This window comes from Phlebotomus papatasi, chromosome 1, assembly GCF_024763615.1.
Source record: "Phlebotomus papatasi isolate M1 chromosome 1, Ppap_2.1, whole genome shotgun sequence".
Classification (NCBI taxonomy): domain Eukaryota; kingdom Metazoa; phylum Arthropoda; class Insecta; order Diptera; family Psychodidae; genus Phlebotomus; species Phlebotomus papatasi.
The window spans coordinates 96,032,545-96,051,394 of NC_077222.1; the positions used below are offsets into that span (position 1 = coordinate 96,032,545).

At 31.0% G+C, this 18,850-nt stretch overlaps 1 protein-coding gene across 2 annotated transcripts in view; it reads right to left on the reverse strand.

The window, feature by feature from the left end:
* The window catches only part of LOC129809889 (aminopeptidase N), a 53,846-nt gene extending 43,388 nt beyond the window's left edge, over positions 1–10,458 (reverse strand). The window contains exons 1-3 of one of the 2 annotated variants that reach the window (XM_055860032.1): positions 10,136–10,422; positions 6,258–6,481; positions 5,698–5,727 (exon numbers count right to left, since the gene is read on the reverse strand). In XM_055860032.1, coding sequence (XP_055716007.1) covers positions 5,698–5,727; positions 6,258–6,297 — 70 coding nt within the window. In that variant the 5' untranslated portion in view covers positions 6,298–6,481; positions 10,136–10,422. Of the gene's footprint in view, positions 1–5,697; positions 5,728–6,257; positions 6,482–10,135 lie in introns of both variants that reach the window. The other variant, XM_055860033.1, reaches the window with a different exon arrangement.
* Between the last annotated feature and the right edge of the window lie 8,392 nt (positions 10,459–18,850).

The window sequence follows — 18,850 nt, forward strand, 5'->3', positions numbered from 1 at the left end:
TCTGCCACTATGTTAACTAAAAATATTTCTCACATGTACATTTTAATAATATTTATTCAAGAAATTTTATTTTAATGTACAACATGTGGTTAGAATTTTCCGCCAGTTGTTGGGCTGTTAATATTTTTGTGGGCAATATGATTTTTTCAAATGATCTTAAATGGCAAGAAGATAGAATTACAGAATGTCTGTTTTTGTCCTGTATCATCATAATAAAGCACATATCCCATAATCCCTCACACTTTATTCGTATCATCTGCAAATGAATTAATTTAGGGCATTCAGATGTTTAATAACATGAAATGCTATTTATTGAAGAATTTTACGATAATATTCTCTTGTTTAAGTTTGTGTCCACCCCTTTCTCAATTGTATGAAAATTATTCATGGTTATTTGTGAGGATATTAATCAAAATTATTGTTCAATGGCCTCCATATAGCGATAGAGGGTAAATGCTCACAAACATATCTTGTCAATTTATATAATCAAATTTCTTTTTCGCTCCTTCTCGAGCTCTTAAATTGCCAAGTATGTTAAAATGTAGCTCGTAGATTCCTCCTCTAAATGATTCAGTCGCAATTGCTTAGAGCACAAGTGCAATTTGAGGTTGATCAACAAAATGAAGAAATTTTCCTTTGGCCCCAAGAAAAATGCTGAATGTTGCAAATGTGGTATGTGTGGCTTCCTGAAGGAATTATGCAATTAAATATCTTGAGGTGAATCATTCTCCTTCGGATTTTTGCAATGCTGCAAGCTCCAAAGGTACATTTTAGCACACTAAACACCCACGTGATGGTTTCGAGACATAATCGGGAGCAATCACTACGGCAAATCGTCTATTATTCAAATTGATTTGCTGACTCTCCTCATCTTATCATGTGCCAAGTAGCGCGAAATGAATAATTTCCTTAGTGCATTTCTGAGCACGGGCCATGTTAACACTTTGCCAACCCTTCATGATACACTTCCGACCCAATTTCTCTGCCTCGTTCTCTATTCCAATCTCTGAATATTCTTAGCCCCGAAGTGGAACGCCTCATGATTTTTATTTTTATGGAAATCACCAATATTGTATTTTCAGGGAGTGACCCTTTTTTCCCCCCATTCAACCACAATTACGACATTGTACATAAAAATGCACATTTATCATTTCCATTTCACTGTCCAGATAAAAATCAAGCAATTACAGCGCACCGAAGGACTTTAAAATTATTGATTGTCCCATTTAGAGAGGGTAAGCATATGTTCGAGTGTTTGTACAGATGATTCTCAGAGTTTAGATATTCTCTCACTTGTTAAGAACAAATAAAGTTCTAGAAGAGACTTAAATAGGTTTATGGTCACTTGTGGCTCTCTCACTAGGTTATTGATTGTCGCCCAAGGGAATGTGTATTAAAACAGAAGAGTACACCACACGCACTATATTCTTTGTTCCGATTTCTGATTGCTTTACGAAAGAGGGAGTGGCTGGCCGAACATTAACATTTCAAACGACTGTTTTGCAAGTCGATAATAAATCATATTAAGGTAAAGTGCCCTCGGGTCGACCGGTTCCTCGAATCGACCGGTAGTCAATATTTAAATGTTTTAATGGTGGATTTCTATAAAATTGTCACTGATTCGTATTTATTTATGGAATAATTGACCTATTAATGTTAGATTATACGCCAAATATTAGTGCAGATATAAATAAGTTGAATAAATAACTCTACCGATCGAATTGAGGAACTGGTAGACTTGAGGACTGGGTCGACTTATTTACTTATCTATTTATTATATTTTTCTTACCGAAAGGACAATCTTTCTTTATTTTTTTTATCATAGATTTTCAGATCTTAATAAAAGTGAAAGATTAATGTACTGGCTAAATTTGTAATAATACTTGAATCAATTATACCACTAAGTCAAAAAATCTTACACTTATTAGGTTCGTCATCCCACCTCACAAATTTTTGGAAATCCCTAGATTTATTTAGATTTATTTAATGAAATAAAAGAAAATTGACTTTTATAAAGATCTAACTGCACGCAGTTGTAAAGATTTCTCCTAATTCTATTCTAAATTTTATATAAGACATAAATCATAAATGACATAAATTAACCCTTGACAATGTATTTTAAGCTTAAATAATTATTTTTAGTTAACAATTTATTAATGGACAAATTCATACTCTTTAAAGTTTGTCCATGGTTCATTTTGGATTTTATAATATAAGTTGGAATATGCTCCGTATCAATTAATTAGAACATGCAAGAAATAAAAAAAATAAAAAGGTTGATAAGACTTATATTTTGGATAATCTTTCTATTTTTTTCAATATCCGAATTTTTAAAAGTATTAAATTGAAATCTTAAAGAAAATTTCTATTTTTAGAGTTCAAGACTCATTGAAAATTTTTGTCTAAATTTGAAAAAAAAATCTATAAAGACCAAAAGTTTGTTATTGAGACATTCTAAAATTAGTTTAAACTTTTTTTTCATATTTTCTATGGAACAGTGGGAGAAATTAATACCATTGGGTCAAAAAATAAAGAACTTCAAGATTGTTTCAAATTTGACAAAACTCTGAACTTTTGACAAAGTTTTAACAAATTATTGACAAACCTTTTTTGTCCGTATAGATAGTAATTTCTTATACGGGCTTCAGACCTAAGGCTTAGCTATCTGGCTTAACTCCTCTAATTCCTTATCAGGCATGATTTTTTAGGGAATTGTTATTTAGGATTAAATATTAAGGGCAAAAGTTCCATTAGATTTTGAAAAATCAATAAAATTGCTTGTTATTTAGATTTTTGAGACTTTTCGGAATTGGGATAAACCTCCAGTCTGAATCCGGCATTAGGCAAACCAAGGTTTGTAGTTTCATTAAAATTCATAAAAATTTTAATGCGATTAATATTAATTGTCGCTAATAAACGTTCAAATTGTGACTAATATTTTTAGGTCGTTTAATATTTAGAATTCGATCTATTTGTTCATAATACGGGAGACTTAATACTACGGTGTCTTTAGTATGCTTTTTACAATTATTTTTTATCATATGTAAATTTTATGTCTATTTTATGATCCAGATAGCTTATACAAACTGAGAAAGAGTTTTATACCGTTTTAGTCTGGAGGTTAGTTACCCAAGAAATTATTTTTTCTTAATATAGTCTTGTAGAATTCCCTATGTAAGGCATTATAGAACCAAAAATCTTTTTATTTGCTTATAACGCTATTAATTCCATCACTGAGCTTCTTAAGAGCTTCTATAGGAATTGCAACAGAAAATTCTGACTTTAAGTATTTTAAAAGTGCACTAAAAGACTTGTCTAATACTTGGTTCTATAAGGCAGCTATTTTGCTTCTTGGGTAGCAACGCTAAGACGGCGGTAGCCGCTATCATGCAAATATTGAATTTCTTGAAAACCTCTAAGGGAAAGTACTCTAAGGGAAGTTTTCCTCTAAGGGTGAGTACCTCTAAGGAAAAGTACTCGGCACTTTTTTGCTAAGAAATCGACAAATCAGCACAATTTGGTCATAAATCGGAAGATCGGAATGAGATCGGCAGATTGACATGAGATCGACAGATCAGCGCCATATTTGGAAGAAATCGACATATCGACAATTGAGTAAACCGTGAGCGGCACAGTTTTCTACCCATTGACTTTCTTTCCATTTAAATTTAAACCTAAATATTTTTGCAGGCCAAGTCTATCTTTTTGACAATAAATAGTCCCAATTAATTTTCAGCAGTAATTCAGAAACATAATGACCAACGCACAATAACTTTTGTTTGTAAACATGTTTTCAAAATTTTCCATAAGAATGAACGAGATGACTAGATCTAGATCTCACTCACTCTCATTGAAATGTCAAAAACATGTTTACTAAACAAAAGTTATCGTGCGTTGGCAAGATGAATAAAAACAAATAACAAAGTAATAAGGTGGGCCAGATCGGACTGGTGATGACGTAGATACTTTTTGGAGGCTATGTCAAAAGTCATCGGTTCTTGCCTCGCGCCAAAATCTCATGCGAAAACATTTCAGTAAAATGTTGGGAATGTATCAAAATTTCTAATTTAATTGTTAACATTAATAATTGTTCTTATCAATTAAACGGATATTCAATGTTTTTTCTCCTTTTCTTATACTATTTTTCCACAAAATTCTACTTGACAAAAATTATTTGCACGAAACCCGGTGGACCATACATCATATGAGCATATCACAAATATGTCAGAACATTCAATACTCATATATGTTTTTTGGAGAAACTCAAAAATAAATTAAATAAAGAAAAATGTAAAGTACAATCTTATGGCGCTGGCACACCTTTTCAATTGAGTGAAATTCAATCGTTAGAAATTTTACCTCTTACTCTTTCAAACTTTAATCAGATATAGTTGTCTCTTTCTGCCAAATGAAATTTAAAATTAAAATTGAAAATGACATTGAAATTTAATATCCATTTGACAGAAAGAGATGGCTATATCTGATTTTAGTTTGAAAGAGTAAGAGAGGTAAAATTTCAATCGTTTGAAATTCACTCAATTGAAAAGGTGTGCCAGCACCATTAAAAATTAAATAAAATTTAACCTTTTTCGAAATATTTAAGTTTTGATAAAACGAAGGACACTACTACAAAGAGTCTCTCCCAATTTTACAGTATGCTAAAACTCACGAGATGTAGCTCTCCGTGAATTAAAATGTTACACAGTTTTTGGGTACGTAAGCGTACTAAATTTAATAACAATTTAAAATATATTTCATAAAAATTATCAGAAAATTATAGAATCAGAAAATTATTATTATAAATTGAGAAATAACGAGAATAATATTTTCAAAATTATTCAATTCTTATTTTTCTATTACAAATATTTCATAAATCTGAGTTGTCAACACTGTACTAGTCGGGTAAAAGTATCTACGTCACTGGCAGTTCGATTTGGCCCACCTTATACTTGAAACTCCTTGGTGCGTTGGGCATAAGTCACGCATTTGAATGTGTACTAACAGCATTTAATGCGAATCACATTAAAAATTTAATGTGCAAGTGTGATTCCACAATATTCTTGTTCTATTCTAAAGTAGCTGTAGCTTATATTATTCAATAATTAATAATTATTCATGTGAAGAACAATACCGCATGATGCATTGATATGGTTTACGTGAATTGTAATTATTTGCTCAATAAACCAAGATGTATTAATGAGAAGAGTACACCTCGTCATGCTAAATGCCTTAACCTTGTGGTCCTTGTGGTCATAAAACATTCATGTGCACAATTGAATGTGATGTAATGGGACATTACAGCAACTTACTAAAATACGCACAATGTGTGGGGCTTTTGGCGATTTTCTATCAAATTAACGCAGAAATGCTAATTGATTGTACCACTTGCTGTGAGTACATAAAAGTGCCTCAAAGGTCTCATGACCAACATATTTTTGCTCTAATTTGCAGTAGCACTCAATTGTGGCAGATGATGAAAATGGAATACATAAATTGTGATTGCACTAAATAATGAAATCAAAACTGTCATACGTTCCAATGAACTCATTGATGACATCATTTAGGTTTTCATTAAAGTGATTGTTTTTTTCTCTGGGGAATCTTAGTAAAGAGCATAGATAAATTTATGGATGGTGACGTAGGTTTCAGTGACAGAATAAACTAAATTTGTGGACAAAAGATCATATTAATTATTACCTTCATCAGAATCAACATCGGGATCCAAATCTTTGTGTGCAGAATACACAGAAAGCAATAATATAAGATAAACACATTAATATTGTACAACATGTTATGTATATGATATATAATATAGTGTGATAAAATGGGACGAATATGTCACAAAAGTTAGCATCATATATTTATACGACTGAATAAGTTACAACGTGTTTGTATTTTTTTTTGTAGGTGTAATTTTATTAAATAAATTTTAGCAATATGTATAAAGTATGAAAAATGATTCTACCATCGTGCACAGTTGTATATCTTTACTCATGAGTGCATTCTTGATGACGAAATTGTTAACAAAACCTTCAACTTTATTGAGGAAGCAATTAGAATTTTTTTTCGCACTCGTATCGCATTAAATTAAATGAATTTTTATGAGACATCTTTTTTTGTGAGTGCCCAAAGTTTTTTTTTCTTTTGCAAAAATTTAACACTTGATTCGGTTCAATTGTGTTGAGCAGTAAACTAAATTTCATATGTAAATTCTTCCACAATGCGCTTCATGAGAAATGGTTAAGAATAAAATTTACCTTCATTAATATATCCGCCTTCCATTTTTCTTGCTGGCATAATTTTATTTCTTCTGTAAAATGTTGTTTGTGGATTAAAAAAAAAGTGTCACACGGCAGTAATTAATGCACTTTTCGTTGAAGTTCTGGGCTGTAATTGCTTCTTCGTTGTTCGTAGGGGTTCTTTAGACCGGCCTAATTGGCCTCAGTTCTTGTTGAAAATTCTAATTACAAATGCACATCATCTAGAACGGTCAGAAAAAAAATCACTGAATGAACTCTTGCTGTCACGAATCCGCTCTTTATACACATTTGTGAATGAACATAATGATTTAATGCCGTGGTTTTTTTATGTGGCTTCACTGAACTTGGGGAACATGTGTTTACGAGGAATTAAAGCATTTTCAGTTTATCACCACACTGACTGCAGAAAAGTCGCAATGTACCATCCTAAATATTCAGCAATTTTGTCACAGAATTTCTCAAAACGAAAAAGAAACATACTATTCACTCTTGTCTTCTATGAAAATATAAAAATTTTGGCACAATTTCTTGGTATTTAGAGCACGTATTTTATTTCAAAATGAGGACCAATATTCTTGGTAAAGAAAAAGAAGTCAAAATGAATTGATTCTTAAGCGTTGCTCATAAAACTTATTTGTATATGATATAAATATTTTATCCAGGTTAACAGGGGCGTATGCTCATGAGATGACTATAAAAATTTTAATTATATTAAAAGTTGCTTAACCACAGAAATTAAATGTAATATTTAGAATTAAGCAGATGTAAGAAATATTGAATGCGTCTCCATAACACGACAAAATCTTTAAAATATTCCATCTCATTTAGAGGAAATTTAAAAGTTTTTGTACAAATAAGTTTCGCATGCAATACATTACTCAAAAACTTTAAGCAAATTATTATAGTGTTGAGGAAGGCTTTCAGGCTTCGTACACCCTCTAGCTTCGGATATTTCATATTTTACCCATATGACTTTAATGAATTTCACTTATTTTTTCAGTAAATGTGTAACTTAAGGCTAGATAATTGCCGTAAGGCAAGGTTCATTGAAGGTATATCAGAAAAATATAAAGTGTTCAAAGCCTAAAAGCATTGCCCTACATGTTTAAAACTGATTGATAATTTCTTAGTCAGCACAAAAACGAGTTTAATAAAAAAAAAACGTTTTGTTAATTTAAATAATTTATTATCGTCAGACAGAAAAAAAGTTTTTTTATGCAAATTTTTGAGGAGCAGAGAAATTGATTTTGTAAAATGAGAATTTTGGTTATAACTATTTTTTTTTCTAAAAGTATTCAACCACTAATAACTAATATAAATAATAATAACTAATTTCGAAATCGTGTACATAGAAAAAAAAACATTTCGTAAAATTATTCGTAAATGTTTGTAGTGGGGACCAACGAACCACTCGTAAATCGTATAACCCACTAAAAAGTTCGTGAAAAGTTTTTACTTTTTCACAAACTTTGTTCGTAACATCATCACCTGACGGACATTTTTGTTCTTTAAAAACATTACGTAAGTATTTGCAAATGCACAAAAATATGTTCGTAAAATTTTGTGATTTGTTCGTAACTTTTTGCCTGAAAATTAAAAATGTGCGAACAAATGTTTGTGAAACTACAAAACATGCTCGTCAAGTGATTATCTTATGAATAATGTTTGTGAAAAAAGTACCAATCTTTACGAACTTATTTGTGGATTGGATTATGATTATACGATTTACGAGAAATTCGTAAATCTCCAGTAGAAATTTGCAAACATTTACGAACTATTTCACAAATTTTTTTTTGCTGTGTAGAAAATATTTGATTGAATTATTTAAATGTTAGTAAATTACTCTTGGTTGTCAAGGCTTAAAGCTCAATTACAAAATAAATCATAAATAAACATTATTGATTAAAAAAAAATCTAAAATTCAAATTTCAAATTTTTTTTCGTAAACTTCCTTTTTACTGACTCCTTTTTAATTTTTTCATTGGTTAAATATCCAAAATTATCTTATAAATTCATGTTTATAATTTTAATTGATTAATATTTAACCTTTTAAATACCAGTAAATCACCGCTATTGACTGGGTTGATCAAAGTAATTTTTTCTGTCTATTTAGAAGGAACAATTCTTTAAATTTTAGACGGAAATTTGCCTATAAATCGCCAATAATTCACTAGTCCTCAAAGAGTTAATTTTTAACCAATATATTTATTTCAAACTTTTTACTGATCAAATTTTACAGAAAAGAACTAACCAAAAAATATTCTTACTAATTTTATTATTAAAAATGAGAGGTTTTAGTTAGAAAAAACTAAAACTGTAAATTTTTTTTTAAAAATAATTAATTGATACAAACTTTTGCAAATCACTTTATAAATAGAATTCATAATAGAACCTAGATCATCTTGCAAAATTTACAATTTTATATTTATTTTAAGAATAAAAACTAATTCGAAAAACAAGCGAATTACTTAAAAGAACAAGGGTAAGATGGGGTAATTCGGAATCACGTCTATTTTGGAATTTAGAGATTTTCTCATTGGTTCAGGTGATTAAAGAAAACCACAAATAAGTAGGGGGAGGTAAGGCTAATTTGAGCTGTGGGACTACGTTGATATACGATTTTTTCGCATAAAGAAAGCTGGACCTTACAATAATTTAATTTAGATCGACAATTATTTTGTTTCTCTAAATTACATTACGTTAAAGCCCAGTTTCTTTTAGAAATATGCGAAAAATCGTATATCAATGTAACCCCAGTGCTTAAAGTAGCCCCACCTTCTCATACAGGACTTTACATTCGAGAGTATTTCTTCGTTGTTTTTTTACTCTTTCCATCTAAAACTGCCAAGAAATCTCAAAGGTCCAAATTAGACATGATTCCAAATTACCCCATCTTACCCTATTTGACATTTTTATAGTCCTTTCATTTTATTAAATCTGGACAATTAAATCCTTTATTAAAATGTCCTTCAAAGTCAAATAATACATTACGTTAAATACATAAAGTTGCAATTTTGCAGTGCTAAAAGGTGTCACAGTCCTATATTTTTCATTTTTCTTAAAAATTATAAAATTATAAATACCATAAATTCCTTAATCTTGTATCATCGCAGAAACATTTCAATAAATCAGACATTCTGCCGTAATATTTATATCATAATAATGTAGGAGAATTCAGTATTCTGGAACTTGATATTTATGCTGATCATCTAACTTTTGAATATCACTTTCAATTTGCATAAACGAGTTTGAGGAAAGCATGTGGAAGCGACCAAAATGCGCGAATTAAAAATAACTGCTGTCTCAGATTTATTTTTATTTACAAATTTTTCATGAAATTGTCGAGACGGAAGAATACTAACAGAGTGGTATCAATTGGTTTGACATGGTGCTAAGGAACCACTTGAGGACAATACAGCAAGTTTATTGATTCTTTGTTACCACATATCGAAAAAAAAAAGAAAATTGAATTGAATTATATTGATGACTAGAGTGAAACTATAGAAATTGAGTCAATGAACTCGCAATATTATTATTCTTGTGAACACTTTTATTTGAGATCCTATTCTACAAAGTATCTTCTCGACTGACTTTCGGCACACAGTGTGGTGTCTAAAATTCATTTATATTTTAGCACTTAATTGAAAACGAATGTAGGTAAAACGCCTGCGAAATTCACCATCTACAGCCAGCAAATGAATTTCAGTCATGCAAGACTTTTCCCATATTTTCCCTCAATTTATAGTTCCCCCAAAAACGTGGTTAAAAAAATGAACAAGGTGATTAAATAAATTGAAAATTTAATGTCTAAGCCACTGCCCACTTCAGTGAATATGGATGCGATATGGAAAGTGATAGAAAAACCGTAAATTTACATGGTGAGGTAGACGAATTTAAATTAACCACTGGCACGTTAAACTTGTAGAGGTTGTTTCTGTTGCACTTTTTGTGCATAAAGAACACACAGAACTTTAAAATAAAAGTGGGATAAAAAGAAACTGGAGGAACACAGAATATCTTCTTCCCTTCCTTTGCAAACAGGAATCACTTGGGAAGAAGAAAATAATGGCAAAAGGTCAGAGTTAAACACACTTTGCCGCAAACTAAGCGGCGAACGCGCGACCGCGACCGTATCTATCGTACAACTGATTCCAACGAGGAGCACGATTCAACTGAGCACAGTTGATTTCAGAACCTCGAAACCCGATGCCAACCAACACAAATTATTTTATAGCTCACCAGACATACTCGTACAGTCACTATATACATTTGAAGCAAAATGGGAGTTATATTCTTCGGCTACACGCGTTTCATGTAAAACTGAATTAAAATATTGCTCTCTGGGTGGATTATTTAGAAAGGTACAGAGAGAGAGAAACATGCGAATGAGTGCCAGACTTTGTGAAAGTTTTTTTTTTAATTCTTATTCCCAGATGGGGATTCTATATATATATAATTCCTGATCCACATGTGAAAATTTTCATTCCCAGTTGGAGAAAGATAGTACATGATATCATTTGGAAAAATTCATTATTGGCTGGTGATACTGCTGAATATGAAATTCTAACTAGAACCGAACTAGTAATCACTGGTTTTATATTCATAAGATACTGAATTCTCAATAATGAGAATTCGTAGGATTAAAATTTAATTCGCGTTTCTCGAAAGCCACTCCAGAATGTTAATTTTGTGATAACAATTTTTAGTTATTTTATTAATACTTCCATTTAAAACCCGTACAAGAGTATTTCGAAACACACCCTTGTTATGTCTCATTGTGTCTGATCTTAGTGGTTCGTTGCTGAGATAAAATCCTGCGGCCGTGTGCTATAATCCCTTCAAAAGTGTCTCAGCTAAATCAGGATGTCACGCAGAATTTTAATTATATTATTTCAAAACATTTTAAAGATCTTAGTAAAAACTATTTCATTAAAAGAGCCATTTTATAGTCAAGACTTTGGAAAAGGCTTCAAAAATGAATCGGTGCGAAATTTAATGAGAATTTTTTTATCTACATTGGGAAAAAATGAGGGTGCGATTAACTTTTTTCCTCATAACTTTAACACTTTTTAGGTGTAAAAATATATCAACATTTTTAATGTTAATGTTAATTTTAAGGGTAAAATTAACACGAAAAAGGGTAACTTTAACCTCTAATACACATAAATAGCGTAATATTTACACCGATTTCGGATTAATACTGCAGTGTAAAATAAACATTTCCGGAATATTATTTTAACTTTTTCGGATTTCTCTCAGTGTAGAAAGGAAGGTTTTGAACCCTATCCAAAATTGAATTTTAACCTTTTAAAAACAATTGAGATACCGGTGTCCGAAAAATGAAAACATTTTTTTCTTAACAATTTAAAGGACAAAATAATTTTCTATATTCAAAATGACTGTCTTTGGTTTTCGGTACCCCACTCGTCTTTAAAGGGTTTAAGGATGAATAGAACTACAGTGTCCCCTATAGGGAAAATATTTTTTTTTGAAATATTTAAAGTTATTCTTTCTAGAGTTTGTAGAGTAGAAGATTGTAGGGATGTATAGGAAATTTTTGCAAATCTCCAGCAATTTGCTATAAACTTATTTAATATTTAAACTCAAATGTTTGGAGTTTTAAATTATGCACTGCATTAATACTCTTGGCATTAGTAAATACAATAACGCTTTTTTTTGGATTTTACAAGGATCGAGGATCGACATTATACGTTCCCTGATTTTGTTTATCGGTTTCTTTTTAATTGTTTATATTCGGTAAGCATCTGATCCTTAAAAGGTAAACCCTTTCAGGACGATCAAGGAATCTATCGGATCATTAACTTCTTAGTTTTCTGTTAGAATTTGGATTACATATTTTCATAGGATTTATTACTATACACCTGTAGAACAGAATCTTCTCTTTCTGAACAAGAAAAGTGCTTTTCAAGTTATTTTTCAAATGCTTTTAGAAAATGCTGAAACGGATAGCAGATTCGTATTCTAAGAATCCATATCATTTAGGAAATCTACCAATGCATCAAGGAAAATATTTCAGAAAAGGGCTAAAAATTTCAATATTTGTTGTTTTCTAAATTCCTTGTTCGAATTCTAAGAAATCTATATGGAAAATAATTTAAGCCGCTATCTTTTTTAGGCCTTTTCTTTCTCTGCAGTTTAATTGCATTTTTGACAGAATTTCGACGTTTCCACATTAAGTAGTGCAGGTGCTTTCATTAAAAAAAAAACATTTTTTAACGAAAATTGCTCTTAGTGTGTAAAGGCCTTATCGAAACGTAGTGAGTTTGAATATGGTTCATATTCGTTTAGCAAGTGAATCTTAAAAAAGGTTCAACTGTGTGAAACTGGCCCAGCCTCCCCTACGGGGCATTACTGAAAATTTTAACGTTTGCCATGACGATATCGCAAAAGTTCTGTGTTAATTCCACAGTCACCACATAATATGCATTTAAATTTCTTTTAAGTTAAAAGCCGGTTTAAACCGGATTATAATATGATTCTCTACTCTACATAAAATATGCTAGTGGACTATAAAATATTTTTTTATTATAAGCACGTAAAGCTGTCTCATCAAAAATTATTAGGCAACATTGCTAAATTGTCAAGGATCATTTTTATAGATTGTCTCAACAGGTAATAAACCACAGATCCAGCTACTGAACTATAAATTTAATAACGTAATACTTAATTCCTTTCACAGCTGTAGGTACGGGCCCTTAACTACAATGAGCATTTAAATGATTTAAATTCATCCCAAAAGAAATTCCAGACAACTCAATAGTTAGTTACCGAATGCGGGTGATTCAATTACTTTCCAATTGTTCAAAATTAAATCTGGCGCCCCCGAAAATCTTTCCTGATTTATGAGATTATCCCAAAGAGTCACAAGGTTAACAATTACTTTGATCAATTGATGTGAATGATTTAGTCGGACCACAAATTTATCCATACTCTTCCATTAACAATTAATATCAAACAATGTGACGCACAAATTTGACAATGAAGCTGAAGAATTGTGATTGTGCTGGGCATGTGGAGCAGCTGCTATATCTCCTTGCACCTCAATCCTGATGGATGGTCTAGTGTTAAATTTTGTGTGGGAAGATTTTATGCTTTAGAAGCGATATTGAAAGGCGCGTGTGATTTTCAAATGGCTCTGTGTGTAATCGCGTGATGTTAGAAGAAGCGAATAATTTGGAAGCAGACAGATGAGCAAAAAAAAAAAAGATTTTAACACACTTGGGTCCAAAGCACCGTGATATTCGTGAATGCAGAGTGTCTGTCCTTGAGAACAGCTCACCAAATCCCATAAATCTTCCAGTTTCATGCTCCACAGAGTCTCTCTTTCTGGATAGTTTTATACAGAAAATGAAAAGAATGCTGGCGGTATCGATGGCGGTAGTCTTTAGACTATCTACGATAGGCACTATTACTTGGTCAATATTGCTGTTAAATTTTAAATGAATTTAATTTAATTAGAATGTGTTCGAAGAGAGTATTCCAAACATCTCACTCCTCACTTTTGTGCTGAGAAAGATGAAATTACTCTTACTTATAGCATCATGAAAAATACCCATAGCATTCCACTCAATCTTCTATCGGTAATTCCACTGTTATTGTTTATGTGGCGTTCTTCTTAAAATTAAAATAATTTTCTAATTTTAAAACACATTTACACATATTCAATCGTGAAGGATATATCACGCTTTCTCTTTTCAAATACTCCACATTGTTGTTTCAATAGATTTTCCAAGGCTTTCCAATTTATTTAAATAGAAGGGGGAACGATTAATTTTGCCTTTGAAATCTTTGGAACATGTTAAGAGAATTTAAGAGAGTCCCCTATACCGGTCTCCAATCTTATGGCTTTCGAGAGCATTCCTGATAATTTAGCTGTCTTAAGCAATCATTACCCAATACAATATGCACTTCAATGGGTTGCAGAAGAACAAACTCGTTCCGATATCTCAAGTCACAGCAAATAATTCTGAAGTATCGTCACTCGTCAGCCGCAGTTATTTTAATTCCTCTGCATTTTCACATTCATTCATTGAGCCACATTGAGCTGTTCCCGGAGTATTTCCCCTTTGGCATCAAAAGGGCGCCAAGGAAGTCGTCCCATGTCACCGATAAATATTTCTAACGACTAATGCGAAAAAAAAACTTTCATTGTAAACAAATTGTCTTGCATGCCTAATAGGCAATGGTCAAATATACAGGAAGACAGGGCAGTTTCAATTTTTGTCTTTATCAAAAAATTTGGATAAATCCTTCTTAGATTCATTTATGGTTATATTTAAGAGGATTATGAAAAACTAAATAGGGTAAAGTGGTACAAGTTGGACAGGGCTTTTTTTCTTGATAAATTCAGTACTTCATTTTTATTTGTATATTTTTAATGGTTTAGTTTTATAATTTGGTTCCTTGTGCTTATAAAAAATTAGTACTGTATTTATCAAGAAAAAATCCCTGTCCATCCTGTACCGGTGAATTGTCCTACTTATAACACTATGTCCAACTTGTATCACTTTACCCTACATAATAATAAATATTATATATTTTTAATCATTCATAAGATAAGAGATTTTCAAGTACAAAGGCTAACCTTTTAAGCACGAGAGCGTCAAAAAATGGAAGTTAGAAAAAATAACTTTTCTGACTTCTTAGAGCAAAACATAACTTTAAAAGGCCATAAGAAAGTATTGTTTTTTTTTTCTTTTTGAGACAGATGTATCTCTATCGCCCTTAAAGGGTTAAACATATTTAGAGAGTATATTTCTCAACTGAATGGGACAAGTATAACCTCATTAGAAAGGCCTTAGAATTCTCTAAAAGTCCGAATTAGTTTCAACTGTTTAAGAAGACGTTAAGAACCGATAATTTACTGTTTTAATTTTAATCAACATTTAATTCTATTGCAGATTGTATATCTTGATCCTAGGATTTGAATTTAATTGCATTTGACATCTACATAAAAATATACATATAAATAATATTTAAAATTTCAAAATAATATTTAAACGTGTTTGTTTCAAAACCATTTTTCAGATATGATCCTGTAATTAAAAAAGGAACTACTTGATAGATCGAGTTACTTCCGAGTTTGAGAGATTATAAAATTTTCTTCTATATGAACTTAAAACATTAAAAATTAAAAATACACAAAAATTTTAGAAGAAAATGAGTTTTTGGATCCATTAAAAATTGTAAAGGTTTTAACGAATATAACATTGAGTATTAGAATCATGAAAAACTATTTTGGTCTTCTAAACTACAATTAAGCACAAAATTAATAGAAATAGTTTAAATTTTTTTTAAAAGATTTTTCAATATTTAAAATGAAATAAGAAATATTTAAAATAAAATAATATTTTTTGTAATGAATTTAGTACATTGAGTATTTTGAGATGTATAACATTTTAAATATTTTATTAGTAATAGATAAATTAATACAATAAAGTGGTTTTCGTTTGGAAATGCCTTTCATTAGCCTTTGAAATTCTCAAAATCGCAGAATTCAATCGTGAAACTATCCCATCATCCCCTAATCAATAACTTATTCATTTTATTACTCTCATAATCAAGTCATGGCTTATATGGCATTGTTCCATAGCCTCAAGTTGCCCACTTTTGCACACATTTTGCAGATAATTGGGTTTTTGACTCGTTCGGAAGGAAATTTATCACTGTTGAAAAACTTGGCGCATGATGACAAAGTAAAAGAGGATGTGACTATTTATTAAATTAGCTCACCATAAAGTGAAAGATATATTTTCATATAGTACTGCATAGTCTTTAACTCCTGGTTAACAATAACCGGCGTGAAACAATCAATATGTGATATAAATAACATTTCCGGATGATGTCACCAATGTTTTGAAAAAGAAATCGTGAATTGAGAGATAAAGAGTCACATACTGGTTGTATACAATTTCTTTTGGGTGGAATAATACAATTCCTTCGGCAGTTATTTCGCGACGGAAAAAATACATGATAAATTGATATATTTAGTAAGAATAGGACGGGACTGAAGGTCTTGGTATATCTTCATCTTAAAAGAAAGTAAACAGCTTTTTTGCACTCTGATTCTTGGAAAATTTCATGAAGCAATTATTTGACTCAGAAGTTAAATAGATTTTATTCCAGCGAATACTGATATCAAAAGGTATGATATCACTGAAAGTGAAAACTTTTGTTGTAGAGATAATAGTTCCATAAGCTTGTGTTACCCCAGAACTATTTTCCGAACAATGCTCCCTCGGTTTTATGGTGTTGAAAAAGACGTTGTTTATTATGAATTACTGGAAGATTTTAGAAATGCTCGTTAAACAAATACTACCGTGAGGATAAATGTAAACAATGCGGTGAAGAAATAATGTCATCAACACGGAAGAAAAATCCACAAATAGTAAATCTTAATTTAAGATATGAGCTATGGGTTGGCTAGAAGAAACCCCTATAAATGAACCAACTATAAATGAATTTTACGGACCATTTCGTGCAGGAAAATTGATTAAAATCCCCATACAGCACGTGGGAAAACCCCAAAGGAGTCACAAACTAAATTAAATTACACAGAATCAGGACCTTAGATAACACAATCTTTGGCTTTTTTATGGATTTTCTCAACACTACACTTCATCCATATCAATTTTTGTGACAATGTTGTCGTAGGAATTTTGATGTAGGTCACAAGTTCACTATCTCCTTGACTATTTTCTTTGACGTCGCATAGGAATAGGAAAATTGTGATTGGGGATGGTTTCGTCTCTTCGCAGGCGCCACAAGACTCCAATATCGCAATAAAAACCATTTCCATTGCTTTTCACCACCGTAATGGGGTCATTGTAGAAATACCCCAGCAGGATCAATCGATTTGTTCCATATAGCAGGAGAGAAGAATGGAATGTTTACACCAAAAACTTTCATTAGCGCCTTGTGTAGCATTCGAAAGGGAAATTTTGCTCTTGTGCCAAAAGAAATATTAAAGCGGGGCACGATTTCGCAGTAAAAATCTTTCGCAATAGGAAATTGTAGAGAATATTTGGATGATACATTTTGTGGTGAGGGACATTTACGGCATAATATTTTGGTTGAAGGATTGTGTCATAGACTGACATCATTCTAATTCTTTTGAGTCACAGCAAATATTCATATTATTCAATCAGAATCGGATTTGTTCATTTACCATTTTTAGATCTTTTTACAAAAAAGAAAGAAATTTATTTATCTAATTCTAAATATTTCAGTTTTCGGTTTTGTTTCTTTGTGGACGGCAATTGAATTAAAATTATATTTTACAAGAACGTATTAACTTTATGGAATTAGGGTAAATGTCCTAATTTAAAACCATTTTCAGACACTTTAACTTTGACAGAAGATTCAACACATTCACAGCGAACAGACTGGACTTTTCTACATGGTCATTGTTTTTTTAAGCCTTCATTGCTTTTTACATGTGGAAAAAATAATCAAAAAATTGCTGCACCAAACCAATTTTTGGACTAATTTGAAATTTATTACGCCTTATGAGACAAATATTCTTTAAAAAGAAAATAATATATAATATTAGTTTAATTTTCCGATTATAAGTACCTTGAGAAAAGAGCAAAGAGCAATTGACCGGTAAGTTGCTTTTTGTTCTTAGTTCGAGGTCTTTAGATTTGACAAATTTTACTAATAAATCATTTTCTTTTTAAAGAATAATACCTCACAAAACGGATAAACATCAAATTAGTCCAAAAATTGGTTTGGTGTAGCAATTTTTGAATATTTTTTCCACGTGTAAAAAAGCACTGAAGACGTAAAAAAGCAATGACCATGTTAAAAAGCCCAGTCTGCTCGCTGTGATTAAGTTCATATTTTTTCTGAAGAGAATTACATAAATTTGCTCCTTGTCTCTTCTAGAGTGCTATTGTTTAGTGAAAATTCTTTAGATATAATTTGAAAACTTCTTAAATACAAGAAAAATACGCGAGTGTAAAATGCTTCTATTGGAAACAAATTAATCCAAATGGAGACAAGGTAAACTTTCTAATTGGAGATAAACAGTGTAAGTGAAACCACGACGAAAGGCTTAAAAAAAAACCTTGTTGAGTTGCTCTTGAGTGCAGGATTTGTTCTTATTTCTGGTCGTTTGTCCTTTCCCATCTAATACAATAAGAAAATCTCTATTCAAAAAAACCATATTTCCGGGGTTTCCTATTGAAGCATTTGCAAACACTTAAGAAAACCTCTTTTTTGTTCACGAAATAGGTAATTATTTCATTTGAAAACTTCACGTACCGTTAACAATAAAGATTAGCATTTAATTTAAAGAAAATTAGCCAGAAATATGACATAAATATTAAACAAAACGAATAAACAACAGTCACCTTATTGTGTTTTTCATTGGAAAACATGGTCGATCGATAAAAAATTCGATGGTGAAAAGGTACACTTGTACGCTTTTAATTTTTCTGAGAAATTAACAAATTAAAATTTATGAAAATGAATGGATTTTCGCTTTATTTGGAGAAAAATTAACTAAATAATGAAACTGTGGTATAGAAAATATTAGATGAGTTCATATATTCTGTCAGTAGAAGAGG